Source organism: Neolamprologus brichardi, chromosome 9 (genome assembly GCF_056152115.1).
Source record: "Neolamprologus brichardi isolate AB-2024 chromosome 9, ASM5615211v1, whole genome shotgun sequence".
NCBI classification, from domain to species: domain Eukaryota; kingdom Metazoa; phylum Chordata; class Actinopteri; order Cichliformes; family Cichlidae; genus Neolamprologus; species Neolamprologus brichardi.
In genome coordinates, this window is record NC_142112.1 from 14,260,519 (window position 1) to 14,275,683 (window position 15,165).

The 15,165-nt window shown below is 41.4% G+C and overlaps 1 protein-coding gene across 1 annotated transcript; it reads right to left on the bottom strand.

Annotated features, from left to right (window-relative positions):
* Positions 1 to 6,321: 6,321 nt before the first annotated feature.
* On the bottom strand, positions 6,322 to 7,896 carry LOC148101228 (uncharacterized). The gene is made up of 4 exons (XM_087845593.1): positions 7,866 to 7,896; positions 7,016 to 7,374; positions 6,842 to 6,925; positions 6,322 to 6,576 (listed from the first exon to the last, which is right to left on the bottom strand). The coding sequence occupies exons 1-4, from the start codon at positions 7,894 to 7,896 to the stop codon at positions 6,322 to 6,324; spliced, it is 729 nt and encodes a 242-aa protein (XP_087701719.1).
* Between the last annotated feature and the right edge of the window lie 7,269 nt (positions 7,897 to 15,165).

Below are 15,165 nucleotides of genomic sequence, written 5' to 3' on the forward strand. Positions count from 1 at the left end.
CAGAGGCTGACATGGCTGCCCTACTTGTTCGACAGAGGTTGTTGAAAGGAAGGCATGCTTTGGAAGACCAAGAAACAGCTTAAGAAAAGAAAGGAGCTGCTTGATTTAGAAACTGAAATAGCAGCTTCAGCAGCAAAGGTGAATGTTTTAAAAGCTTCTGAAATGTCCCGTGTCTCAAGTGCTGCTAATGGTGAATCTGATGGAATGAATTCGTATTTAGAGCAAGAACAGGGGAGTTTAGGCGTTTTAAATCCTAATGCTCCGACGTTCAAACCTGTGTTACCAGAGCGACCATATCAGGGTGTTGATGCAAGTGATCATCAAGCGCATGTATTGGATGTAAGGCCCAAGGTTAAAAATATTTCTCAGCCTAAGGTCGTTTCGTTGGAACAGTCAGAGACTAAGTTATATCAAGTATTTCCAGGTGCAGTTTCAACTACTCGGATGATGTCGCAGTCTCACGCACAATCAAAACCTCTTACACATACAGCGCAAGGTAGTGAGGGTCATGGTCATCTAGTCACAGTTTTGAAGAAACAAAATGAAATTACAACTTTATTGGCTGAGCAGCAGTCTGTTTTTGCTACCAAGGCGTGACATTCAGTTATTTGATGGTGATCCTTTGCAATATCAAACATTTATGAGAGCTTTTGGGCACATGGTGGAGAGTCAAGCTCACAGTGCTAAGGATTGTTTATATTTTCTCGAGCAATACACTAGAGGCCATCCAAGAGAAATGGTCAGAAGCTGTCAGTATATGCCTGAGTATGGATATGCTAAAGCTAAATCTTTGCTCCAAGAGAACTTTGGCAATTCGCTGAGAATTGCTGCTGCCTAAATTGAAAGGGTCAGTAAATGGCCACCTATAAAATCTGATGATGTGAAGGCTTTGCAGGAATATGGGTTTTTTATTAAGGTAATGTTGTAATGTAATGGGAGACGTTGAGTCCTTGCATGAGTTGGATGTCTCTGCTAATATGCAAGCAGTTATAAAAAAGTTGCCTTATAAGCTCAGGGATAAGTGGAGGAATGTTTTCTGTGATCTGCAGGAGAGGTTACAACGTAAAGTGGTTTTTTGCGATGTTGTTGAGTTTGTTGAAAGGCAAGTTAAGATCGCAAGTGACCCATTGTTTGGAGATATACAGGATCCTCCAACAGACATCAGAAAAGAGGCGAGGAATGGTAAGTCTCAGTTTTACCCTAAGGCTAAGCAGAGTAGTTTTGCTACTACAGTGGCCAAGGTGGAAGGGAAGATTGAGCCAGTGTTGAGGCGAGAGTGGTTCAGTTGTGACCAAGGTTTGCTTGTTTTGTGGAACAGGGCATATGTTGGATTTGTGTCCTTCATTTGAAAGAAAGTTGCACTGTGAAAGATTATCTTTTTTGAAAGAGAATGGTGTGTTTTAGTTGTCTGCACATTGGGCACAGAAGCAAGGACTGTAGGAAACATCTCTTGTGTAAAGTCTGTAAACAGAAACGCCCCACACTCTTACATATCCACTCCAAGCAGAGGGAAAGTGTTTCAGTGCAAACTATAGGAGGGGGAGAACCACCAGATGAAGGTCCTTCATGTGCAGTGCAAAGCAGTGGTGTTACTGGGGCCGGTGAGCAAAATAGTGCTCTATCCGTAATACCAGTTAGAGTGAAATCCAAGAAAGGTAATCGGTCACTGATAACCTATGCTTTTCTAGATCCTGGGAGTTCAGCTTCATTTTGTACTGAAGGGCTCATGAATAGGCTAAATCTTTCAGAAAGGAAAACTGGCATTCTTTTGGGGACAATGGGTCAGGAGAAAATGGTCAGTAGTTATGTTGTTTCAGATTTGGAAGTAGCTGGTTTGGATTTAGATCACTACTGTGACTTGCCTGACTTATTTACTCAGAAAAGCATGCCTGTTCATCAATGTAATATTCCCCGACAGGAAGATCTCAATAGATGGCCACATTTGCGCCATATTAAGATACTGGAGATAAATTCCGGGGTAGACCTGTTGATCGGGACCAATGTGCCCAAGGTTTTAGAGCCATGGGATGTTGTTAGAAGTCAGGATGGAGGTCCCTATGCAGTAAAAACTATGCTGGGTTGGACGGTGAATGGTCCTCTCAGAGAGGATTGTAAGACTGACAAGCATTTCCGTGGCAAGATTGGATGAGCTGTGGGAACGTCAAATGAAGGCTGATTTTCCCGAATGTATTCAGGATGAGCAGTTTGCTTTGTCTAGAGAAGATCAGCAGTTTATGAAGTCAGTGATGGACTCTGTTAAGTTGGTTGATGGTCATTACACCATTGGTTTACCTTTTGAGTGCAATCGGGTAAAAATGCCAAATAATAGGAAGGCTGTAGAACAGCGAGCTATGAGCCTTAAACGGAAGTTTATTAGGGATGGTTCATTTCATGTCGATTACACCAGTTTTATGACTGAAATCATTTCTAAAGGGTATGCAGAGAAGGTGCCTGCTGAAGAATTTGATCGCTGTGATGGAGGATTGTGGTACATTCCACATCATGGGGTGCATCACCCACAGAAGAAGTAGTTGCGAGTTGTCTTTGATTGTGGTGCTTCATTTCAGGGAGTGTCTCTGAATGGACAACTTCTGAAAGGCCCAGTTCTCATTAGCTTGCTAGTTGAGGTCATAACTAGGTTCCGAAAAGAACCTGTGGTGCTCATGGTAGACATTGAATCCATGTTTTATCAGGTCAGAGTACAAAGAGATGACTCAGATCTGTTAAGCTTTCTGTGGTGGCCAGACGGAGATTGCTGACAAAAATGGACAATATCTAATTGTTGTAGGAACCCTCATGAATAACCCAGTTGTCTTAGTGAACGTCTATGCCCCAAACTTTGACAATGCTGTGTTTGCTAATAATCTTTTGAGGATGATTCCTGACTTAAAGACGCACCTCCTGATCTTCAAGGTGATTTAAACTGCGTTATTGACCCAGCTTTAGTCAAATCTGCCACTGGCTCTAAAGCATCATCTGCTATGTCCAGGGCTTTCTCACACTTTATGACCCAAAATGGATACATTGATCCTTGGAGGTTTTTTTAATCCCCAAGCCAGAGAATATTCCTTTTTTCAAATGTTCATCACACATATTCTCGCATCGATTACTTTTTTATAAATGGCTCCATGGCTTCTAAAGTTTGCAACTCTGAATATATTCCAATTGTTATACCTGATCATGCTCCATTAGTCCTGCATATGGTATTGTCCCCTGGCTATAGACCTCAGCATCCATGGAGGTTGAATTCTCTACTCTTGCCTGATTCAGCTTTCTGTGACTATATCTCATCTGCAATTGATGGTTTCTTAACTACGAATGTTTTAGAGGAAATCTCAAATTCTCTACTATGGGAAACACTTAAAGCTTACCTCAGAGGCCAAATAATTTCCTATTTATCTCACCTATCTAATTCAAAGAAAGCTAAGCAAAATGAACTTTCTGCCAAAATTCAAGCTCTAGACCGGCAACACGCTCAAACTCCCTCAACTGAAATGTATAAGCAGCATCTTAACCTGCATTTGGAGTTCAGTCTGCTGTCGACGCCTGATGCAGAGCAATTGATATTACGGTCCCGTGGCAACTATTATGAACATGGTAATAAAGCCTCTCGTGTGCTAGCCCACCAGCTACGTCACCAATTGGCATCTCGCCAAATTTTGCAAATTAAAAATGAATCGGGAACTTTGACTTCTGATCCAACTGAAATCAACTCAATTTTTGAGTCATTTTATAGTGCTCTGTATGCATCATAGTTCCCCTCCAATTCCACAGATATGAACCAGTTTCTTAACAAAGGAGTCATTGAAACAAGGCTCTCTCCCTCAGACACTAAGACAGGCTTCTATCTCATACTGCATAAAGAAGGAAAGGATCCTACCTATTGTAGCTCCTATCGACCAATAAGTCTTCTTAATGTAGACTTTAAAATCTTATCCGAACTGCTAGCAACCCGTTTGGAAAGAGTTCTCCCTTCTATTATATCAGACGAACAGACAGGCTATATTAAAGGAAGACATTCCTTTTTTTAGTATACGGTCCCTTCTTAATATAATATATTCCAAAAATCATAGCACCGTTATGAGGTGGTAAGCTCATTGGATGCTGAAAAAGCATTCGATCGAGTATAATGGGAGTATCTTTTTGGAGTCTGGAGGAAATTTGGTTTTGGTAACAATTTTATATCTTGGATTCATCTTTTATATACTACGCCACTGGCATCTGTTTGTACTAACACTGGTTTCAGAGTATTTTACTCTCACCTTTACTTTTCACTTTAGCAATAGAGCCTCTCTCTGTGGCTTTCAGAACCTCTCCTCTGTTTCAAGGGGTTATTTGTGTTGGTACGGAACATAGGGTTGCTTTATATGCAGGTGACTTATTACTATATGTTACAAATCCAACAATTCATTTATCCTCTATAATGACAATACTTCTACATTTTGGCTCTTTCTCTGGGTACAAGATTAATATACAAAAAAGTGAATGTTTTCCCATAAACCCAGCTGCACAAGAGCTTTAGCAAACCGATTTTGATTTCCAACTGGCTTCTTCAGGCTTTAGATATCTAGGAGTGCATATTACCAGTTCATTTAAAGCTTTGCAAACATCAAATTTTAACCCTTTGCTGACCTATGTACAGTTGTCTTTTCAAAGGAGGGCAAACCTTCCTGTATCACTTCTTGGCAGGATTAATATTATAAAAATGAATATTCTACCCAAATTTCTTTATCTTTTTCAGTGTATCCCACTGTTTTTACCTAAATCCTTTTTCAAATCTGTGAATCGAATGGTTTCATCTTTTATATGGGCAAATAAGACCCCCAGGATTTGTATGACCTCACTACAACAGGTTAAGCTCAGTGGGGGTCTTGCTCTGCCCAACTTGATGTTTTATTATTGGGCAGCCAACATTCAAAAGTATACCTATTGGCTGAATGATCCTCAAGCTACTTTGTGTTGCCTTGAGACTCAATCGTGTTTTTCTTTCTCACTCTCAGCACTATTATTTTCATCCCTTCCTGTTTCCCTGTTACGATTCACAGACAACCCTGTTGTAATTGGCTCTCTAAAAATATGGTATCAATTCCAGTGTCACTTCAATTCAGTCTCTGCTTCTGCTCTGACCCTAATCTGCAACAACTACCCCCCCCCCCCCCTTTTACATATGCGCAAGAAAAGGTATCAAATGTTTTTATGACTTTTTTTTAAAGATAGCATTTTTCTCAGCTTTAGTGACCTTTGTTCTTTGTATGATTTGCCCTTGTATCATTTCTTCTGCTACTTTAAAATAAGACACTGTGCATCTTCTATCTTGCCAGAGTTTCCAAGTCAGCCTCTCAAGCCTTGGTGGGAAGACTTATTCCAGTTGAAGCCTCACAGTAAGGCTCTAATATCACAAGTATATACTTTAATTATGGCATCGGGCAATTACTCAACCAAATAAATGCTTTGAGTTGGAAAAAGGAACTGGGTCTTACGTTTGGGGAAGGTTACTGGGACAAAATAATTGACAAAATTCATACTTCAGCCTCATGTGCAAGACTCTCCCTTATTCAGTTTAAGACGGTATACAGATTACACTTCTCAACATCTAGATTGTCTAAAATATACCCCAGCATTCCTGACCTGTGCAACAGATCCATCGCCTGTTTTTTGTTTTGTTTTGTTTTTTTTTTTTTTGCCTGCCCGCTACTTAAGTTATACTGGACTTTTAATTTTGAAGTGTTCTCTGATGTTTTGAGCGTTACACTCATACCATGCCCACTAGTTTGGTGTTTCTGGTGTTTCTGAAGATGCCACCCTAAACCTTAGTCATAAAAAGCTGGATGTTTTGTTCACTTCACTGCTGGCACGACGTAGAATTTTGCTGTGTTGGAAAGCTCATCACCCTCCAGCCCGATCACGTTGGCTGGAAGATGTTATGTTCTTTTTAAAAGTAGAGAAAATAAAATTCAGACTCAGAGGAAATGTTAATAAGTTCTCACAGATGTGGCAGCCTTTTATTATTTACTTCAGTTCATTGAAAACACTTCCAACAGACTAAACTTTAGTACCATGGGGTTTTCTTTTGTTCTGGTTCTGGGGGGGGGTTCTTTGCTTTTTGTTTTGTTTTGTTCTCTGTGTGTTTTTCCCCCTTTTATTTGTTATCATCCTAACTTTAATGGCCTAATCTGTATTGAGATATATCTTTGTATCTGTGGTACTTGCTTTATTGTGCCTGATATGTCAACTTGCATGTTAAAAACTCTATAAATAAAGAGGGGGAGGGGGGGAGAAAGTTCAGTTTTGAATGGGTGTAAATATTTTATTTACAGTTTCTCATACAAAAGGCATATTGTATTCTTCATGTACATTCATACCAGCAGCAGGGTTAAATTCATACTGGCTGTTGCCTGGTGGCATCGACCAGCCAAACATCTGGGGCGAGTTGAGGAAGGTCCATTGATGTCCAGGAGCAAAACTGTCCACAGCATGATGATAGGGGCCCTGATGGTTTACACCATTTGAGATTGAGTTTACCTCCTGGTGCTCGGTGTACTGCTGCCTGAATGGGGGCTGTCCCTCTCCCTGAAACTGAATCACAGACAGGTGGACTGTCAGTAAAATAAGAACACTTCAAGAATACTTCAATCAATTCCCCAGATAATGACAGAATCAGAAACAATGCTTTTTAATAATAGATGTCTCTCTCCCTGAAACTGAAGGGGACAAGAGGATTTTCAGTAAAATGAGAATAGTTGTTTTAAATTATTGGCATTACACTTTTTTAAATACAGTCAATTCCCCAGATAATGACAGAAAGCAGAAACGGTGCTTTTCAATAATAGGAGATACTTACATGAAGTGGGACGCCCTGATTCACATGCTGAGGATGTGACCTCCTCCTAAACTTACTCCATCTGTTTTGAAACCAAGTTTTTACCTAAAGATGGAAGAAAACAGAAAACATTTCATGAGTACAATGGACCCAAAATTCAATTTCTTAGATTCTAGTAAGTTGAGAAACACTCACCTGTTTGTAGGTCAGTCCTGTCATCTCTGCCAACTCTTTCATCTCTCTTGGCTCATAGTAACATTTCAAATTAAACTGATGGACAAGAATATCCAACTGTCTCTCTGTGATCACCACCCGGGCCTTTCCTTGAGGTTTCTCTGGAGCAGTGCTGGGATGGTCCAGAGTGGCAGTGATGTTGCCACCCCGGCTTCTTGGGACAGCAAAATCTTGTTTCTGCTCTGAGACAGAGCTGGAAACTGCCTCAGAGGTAGCAAAGGTTTTGTTGATCATCTCCATTTTTAGAGCAGTCTCCGCCCATGTAGCGAGTTCTTCCAAGGAAAGACTCCCTTCAGGGCCGCTGCCTGAACTCCACGAGTCTGTGAGGGTAAAGACACAAGAGGCCAAGTAAGAACAAGTCTATATGGTCCACATGGGTCAGTTGCTGATATGTTTTGGCACGACTGACTTTCTAACAGAAAAAATAAACAAAAGTTAAATTGATGAGTCTTAAATCCCAAAAGGTCTCAGACTGAAGAAGTCACAAAACATTTCTCCCATTGAAAACATTACATCCAGTTGAACTGAATCAACCTTCAGGGATTTACTTACCTGATGACTGAGCATCAACACAATGAATCTTAAACACAAAAGTTTCCCACAAAGTAGAAAAAAAAGAAGTCGGGTATTTGTACATTCTTTAAAACCAAAAAGGATTTAACGTGGACTCTGTTCAGCTGTGGAGGGAGAAATGGTGACTTCTGCCATCAGGACTCACAACACAGAGTGAAAGAGTAATTTTGCAAGTTGTCTTAGAGGTTAGCCAACTCTATTCATATTAGTTCACTGGGCAACAATGCTGAGTACATACCTGGAGAAAAGTGCATCCCATAATCTTCCATCTTTGAAATCCCAGGGATTGAAACAGGAAAGCTGGAGAAAGTATCTCTGATAGAGCTCCAAACCAAGCAGGAAGGTGAATTAAGACTTACCGTATTTTCACGACCATAAGACGCACCGTACTAAAAGGCGCAGTCTCAGTTATGTGTGCCATTACTGTATTTAACACACACATAAGGTGCACCTGATTATAGGGCGCATACAAGTGTGCGTATTTAAAAAATGAAGCGGGAGCAAAACTGAGTTTGGTACTAACATTTTTATTACCGGTAATTGTCATCAATCAAACCCATCAAAGTCCTCTGTGTCTGAATTGAACATCTGCGCTAAATCTCCATCAAACATTCCAGTTTCACTTTCTTCACCTTCAGAGTCACTTTCCGTGCCGTGCGGCTCCTCGGAAATGATGCCAGCTTTTGCGAAAGCTCGAACAACAGTGCCAGCAGACATGTTAGCCCAAGCATCTACAATCCATTCGCAAATTGTGGCGTAACTCGCCCGGCGCTGCCTTCCACTCTTAGTGAAACTGTGGTCTCCATCGGTCATCCATCGCTCCCACGCCGCTCGCAGCCTTAGGTTGAACGGCTGGTTCACACCAATGTCCAGCGGTTGGAGTTCCTTTGTCAGGCCTCCCGGAATGACAGCAAGCTCACAGTTCATTTGTTTCACTTGTTTTTTCACATCGGCTGTGAGATGGGCACGCATAGAGTCACAGATCAATAGCAATGGTGATGCGTGGAAAAAACCACCTGGTCTCTTTACATACACCTCCCTCAGCCACTCTTTCATCATTTCCTCATCCATCCAGCCCTTTTCATTTGCCTTAATTATGATTCCTGCTGGAAACTTCTCTTTAGGCAAAGTCTTTCTCTTAGAAATCACCATAGGCGGCAGTTTCTGTGCATTAGCATGGCAGCCAAGCACAACAGTAAAAGAAGACTTTTCGTGCCCCGTTGTGTGTATCGCTACCGTGCTGGTCCCCTTCTTCTCCACATTGTGACTCACCGGGATGTCGAAAGTGAGCGGCACCTCGTCCATGTTAGTGATGTGGCTGGGCTGGATGTGTTTGTCGGCGATGTGTTTGCTGCAGTAGGAGCGGAAGATGGCCAGCTTTTCATTATAATCCGCTGGAAGTTGCTCCGCTACCGTAGTCCTGGTCCGGATGGAAAAATGGCACAGTTTCATGAAACAAAAGCACCAAGATGGACCTCCTTGGAAATGTTCAATTTTCATTTCTTCTGCTAGTGAAACTGCTTTTAGTCGAATGGTGATCGTCGAAACGCTTCTCCCACTCGTTCTTTGCTCGATGATCCACTGCTCGAGTCTTTCCTCCAACTCGGGCCATCTCGCCTTATGTGTGCGGAAACTCAGCTGCGTCTTCTTGACCTGTCGGAGCTTGTTTTCCAGCTTCCTCCACTTGCGAACCATCGATTCATTAATCTTAAATTCTTTCGCGGCTGCTCGATTTCCATTTTCCTCAGCGTAGCTGATGGCCTTCAGTTTAAACTGTGCTTCATAAGCGTGTCTCTTTGCCATTTTCAGAGTTGTTAAAACAACGATGTTCTGTATAACGCACACACCTGTCCTTTTATGTGCGATTGTCCTGGTGTATATACAATCAACGCCCACACTTCACCCTTTAATGTTCTCATGGTGTTCTCTACTACGTCCTCCTTACAACACACAAAGGGCGCACTGCACTATAGGGCGCGCCGCACTTTTTAAAGAAAATCTAAGGCTTTTATGTGCGCCTTATAGTTGCGAAAATACGGTAAGAGCAATTCTCCTGGGCTTTTAAGGACGTTTGTGGGTGTGGGCAAGAATGTGCAGGATTGAGCTTCTTCTTTTGTGAGTCTCTTTACAACCAGTCAGGCTGTTTCTACCAACTGGCATCATTTCTTTAAAATGCTGTTTCTCAGGTCTGGAAAAAAAAGTACAGTTAGAAAGCAGCCATACAAATGAGCTTTACCAAATCCTTCCACCTCACACTTTATAAAATATGAAACACTTAATGCCTAAATTTGTTTTATCTTTTAAGCACTGGTACTTCAAGAAATGACAAAGTGTGATCTCCAACCTGGGTACAGAATATCTACTAAAGCTGGCTTGAAGTGTGGGGTAAGGGGCTTCTCCTTTTCCCAGTTTTGTAAATAAGTCTCTACAGTAAATCGGAACAAGATGGATTTGATGTGTTTCTCAGAGTAACAAAGGTTTTCCTCAGCTGCAAAGTCTGTTTTTTTGCTTTTATTAACATTTTAATGTAGGAACTGTTTTCTTTCTACTGAACTAAATCCACCAGCTGTGTCAGTGTGTAGGAGGAAGCACACATCAGCCTGTGATGAGAGACTTGAGCTCAAAACAGGTCAAACTCTTCCTTTTGGTTGGTGGGTGTGACATGACACAGCGAGATTTCTAAGTCTTTAACAGTATTTAACAGAAGCAGTATTTCATTCTACCAGTGTCCTCATCAGTGTTGGGTAAGTTACTTTAAAATAGTAACTTAGTTACATTACTAGTTCTATCAAAAGTAACTCAGTTACTTCAAGTTACTCGTTACTTTCAAAGTAACTAGTTACTAGGGAAAGTAACTTTGGTTTTACTCCGAATTCTCTTGTTAATGTGTTGCTTCCATAACTTTGCCAGTCCTCTAGCTTGCTTACCTGCCACAAGTGCACTGTGCCACCTACCAATAGAAAGGAAAAGATAATGTGCATATTTCCACGAGAGAAATCCCACGCCTGGACCGTCATTGACTGCTTCCATGATTCTAGCCTACGTCACAGCGTCATGTGCGCCTTTTACATCCAACACAAAAACTGCAGTCGTGGTGCTTTGATTGTACTCAGAACTCAGAAATTCTGCCTTCTGAATAGGAAGATGTAGGTAACACCAGACTGCAGATGAGCTGCATACAGGGCTGGACGGGGACAAAAAATCGTCCCGGGCATTTTGACTAGAGACTGGCCCACCATTTTAGGAAAAATCATAAAGCCTTTGAATGAAAACAAACGCTGTTGTGACAGTGATGTACACTGTTCTGGTGGTATATATGCATCAATCTATCAATCCTTTGTTGTAAGATTCAGATAATTATTTTTTTAAAAGCGAGACATTTTAAATGAGAATAACAAAGAAAAGTATTTCTTTGTGCCCCCCTCTCCCTGTTAATGCCCTACCTGGCCCCCTGGCAAAACTTTGCTAGATCCGCACCTGCACAGTTACCAGCTGTCAGCTACCTAAAAAAGGATTCTGGGGTTATCGGTCTCTCAGAAACAGTTCATAACTTCCCTTCAACTCATTTATGTCACCTAAAAGATGAACTTGTTTCTCCATCACCTGTTCAGCTCTGATGATTCATAAGGACATCTCCTGGTTTCATCTTCATGTTTCCCTCTCACCAGATAACCAAACCGACATCATGACCAGCAGCTTTTTTACAGCTGTGGCTCCAGCAAACATCTGCTGATACTAGAAATTAATATTAAATAAATTCTAACAACAGCTGATCAAGCTTAAACGTGCTGCTGTTGTTTAACGCGACATCGGCTGGTTTCCTCTTTCTGGCGCAAAGTGGGCGATAAACAAACAAGAGAGCCGATCAGCTGATCATTGATCAGTTTTCATGATTGAAGTAGAAACGGGAGAGGGAGAGGAAGAATGAGAGAAGAAGAGGCAGCTGTGCAGCAAAGACACAGAATAACTCCAGCTTTGTCTTTTTTCATTGTAGCTGAATTACGGGACAAACTGTTCCTTTTCACCTCAATAAGAAAGGCGTAATATTTTCTCTGAATACCAGACGGGAAGGTTGGCAACTCTAATAACTTCTGAACAAAATAAAGTTCAACATCATTAACTTCATAGCACCCACCCAGCTGTATAGAAACTCCGTCATGCTAGCTAGTACGCAGTATGGAAAAAGTCAGAATAACGAAAATAAACTCCACCTAAACTTGGTTTATATCTGACCCAGATAGACTGCAGGTCATAACTTCTTACCTGAAGTTCAGTTCACACTTGGACCGGCGGCCGCCTCGGGTCTCTTTTCCTTCTGCGTCCCCTTTCCCTCATCCACCTGCTGCCTCCACCACTTGCTAATGTTATTGAATCTGTGGAAGCTCCGCGATAGCCACCACACGAAGTAACGAGTAACGACCCTATCTAAATCCCAGTAACGACTAACGCGTTCCTGATTTTGGCATAATAACTAGTTACCGTGCTCGTTACCACAATAGTAACGCGTTACTTAATAACGCGTTAGTCCCAACACTGGTCCTCATTGGAGGAAAAGTCCATCCATTCGCTTCCGCTTATCCTTTTCAGGGTCGCGGGGGGCGCTGGAGCCTATACCAGCTGTCATAGGGCGAGAGGCGGGGTACACCCTGGACAGGACGCCAGTCTGTCGCAGGGCCAACACACAGGGACAGACAACCATTCGCACTCACACTCATTCGCACATTCACACAATTTGGATTATCCAGTTAACCTATCCCCACAAGCTGCATGTCTTTGGATGGTGGGAGGAAGCCAGAGTGCCCGGAGGGAACCCACGCAAACACGGGGAGGACATGCAAACTCCACACAGAAAGACCCCAGCCTGATGTTGGAATTGAACTCAGGACCTTCTTGCTGTGCGGCAACAGTGCTAGCCACCGTGCTGCCGTTGCAGATAAATGTATTGGTGACTTTGAAAGAAATATTTTGGTGAGGACATCACTGGCTCCCTCACTGGTGTGCTCATGTTTGAGCAGCACTTAGCAGCTAATTACTGAAATGAACTCACTGCGTGTTTTGCATCAATTAACTCAGTATTAGAAAGAACTTTCCACTCACATAGAACATTTTTGCAAAAACATCCTCACGCTAATTTGACCTGCAGCCGTTCAGTTACACCTCTGTGTAAAACCCCACAGCAGCTTGTTGAGGCAAAAATGTTGTTTGTACTCATGCAAACCATTCACAAATGTGGCACAGAATATCACAATGACCGCTGACCACTCATTTTGTCTTAACTTTAATAAATGAGTGTCTGAAAGTGGCAAGTGAAATTAAGTCAATTTATCAAGGTCTGCATAGTTAATCATGTGTTTAAAAACGAAATGAGGTGGTCTATATAATGTGAAAAATTTATTTAATAAACAAATCTAATGAGTTTAGATTGTTCTGCTTTCATGTCAACTAGATCGGTCTTAGATGATTTGGCAGTAATGACACCCGGTTACGCCAATCGGAGGTCACTAAAATCAATACTGAATCAGTGTGTAACTTTGCCAAAACAATGTCGGACTCTGTAGTTTTCTCTGGTCCCCTCCCCAATCAGACCAGGAGTGACATGTTTAGCCGCATGTTCTCCTTAAATTGCTGGCTGTCCGAGTGGTGTCCCAGAAATGATGTGGGCTTCATAGATAATTGGCAAACCTTCTGGAGGAAACCTGGTCTTGTTAGGAGAGATGGCATCCATCCCACTTTGGATGGAGCAGCTCTCATTTCTAGAAATGTCGACAAATTTATTAAACCCCTCAAAACATGACTATCCAGAGTTGGGACCAGGAAGCAGAGTTGCAGTCTTACATGCCTCTCTGCAGCTTGTCTCCTCCTGCTACCCCCCCCCAAAAAACCCATCTCCATAGAGACTGTGTCTGCTTCCAAAAAGACAAAAAACAAACTAAAAACCAGCAACAAACAACTTAAACATTTACAAAGAAAGAACAATACAGTATCCACATCTGAACCAAAGAGTAAAACAGTGAAATGTGGATTATTAAATATTAGGTCTCTCTCCTCCAAGTCTGTTAGTACATGAATTAATAATTGATCAACAAATTGATTTACTCTGCCTTACAGAAACCTGGTTGCAGCAGGATGATTATGTTAGTTTAAATGAATCAACACCCCCGAGTCATTCTAACTACCAGAAATCTCGAAGCACAGGTCGAGGGGGCGGTGTGGCAGCAATTTTTCACACCAGTCTATTAATTAATGAAAGACCAAGACAGACTTTTAATTCATTTGAAAGCCTGATGCTTAACATTGTCCACCCCAGCTGTGAAACTCAGAAACCAGTCTTACTTGTTATCATCTATCGTCCACCTGGGCCTTACACAGAGTTTCTGTCTGATTTCTCAGATTTTATATCTAATTTAGTTCTGAGCTCAGATAAAATAATTATTGTGGGTGATTTTAACATCCATGTTGATGCTAAAAATGACAGCCTCAACATGGCATTTAATCTGTCGTTAGACTCAATTGGTTTCTCTCAAAATGTGAAAGAACCCACCCACCACTTTAATCACACTCTAGATCTTGTTTTAATATATGGCATAGAAACTGAACATTTAACAGTGTTTCCTGAAAACCCTCTCCTGTCTGATCATTTCTTGATAACATTTACATTTACAATAATTGATTACGCAGCAGTGGAGAGTGGACTTTATCAAAGTAGATGTCTTTCTGAAAGCGCTGTAACTAAGTTTAAGAATATAATCCAGCCACTGTTATCATCGTCAATGCCCTGTACCAACACAGAGCAGAGCAGCTATCTGAACGCTACCCCAACAGAGGTCGATTATCTTGTTAATAATTTCACCTCCTCACTACGTACGACTCTGGATACTGTAGCTCCAGTGAAAACTAAGGTCTCTAATCAGAAGTACCTGACCCCATGGTATAATTCTCAAACACGTACCCTAAAGCAGATGACTCGTAATCTGGAGAGGAAATGGCGTGTCACAAATTTAGAGGATCATCATTTAGCCTGGAGAAATAGTTTGTTGCTTTATAAGAAAGCCCTCCGCAAAGCCAGAACAGCTTACTACTCATCACTGATTGAAGAAAATAAGAACAACCCCAGGTTTCTCTTCAGCACTGTAGCCAGGCTGACAAAAAGTCAGAGCTCTTTTGAGCCAACCATCCCTTTAACGTTAACTAGTGATGACTTCATGAACTTCTTCACAAATAAAATTTTTATCATTAGAGAAAAAATTACCAATAATCATCCCACAGATGTAATATTATCTACAGCTACTCTTAGTTCTATTGATGTTAAGTTAGACTCTTTTTCTCCAATTGATCTTTCTGAGTTAACTTCAATAATTACTTCCTCCAAACCATCAACGTGTCTTTTAGACCCCATTCCTACAAAACTGCTCAAAGAAGTCCTGCCATTGATTAATTCTTCGATCTTAAATATGATCAACCTATCTCTAATAATCGGCTATGTACCACAGGCCTTCAAGGTGGCTGCAGTTAAACCTTTACTCAAAAAGCCATCTCTA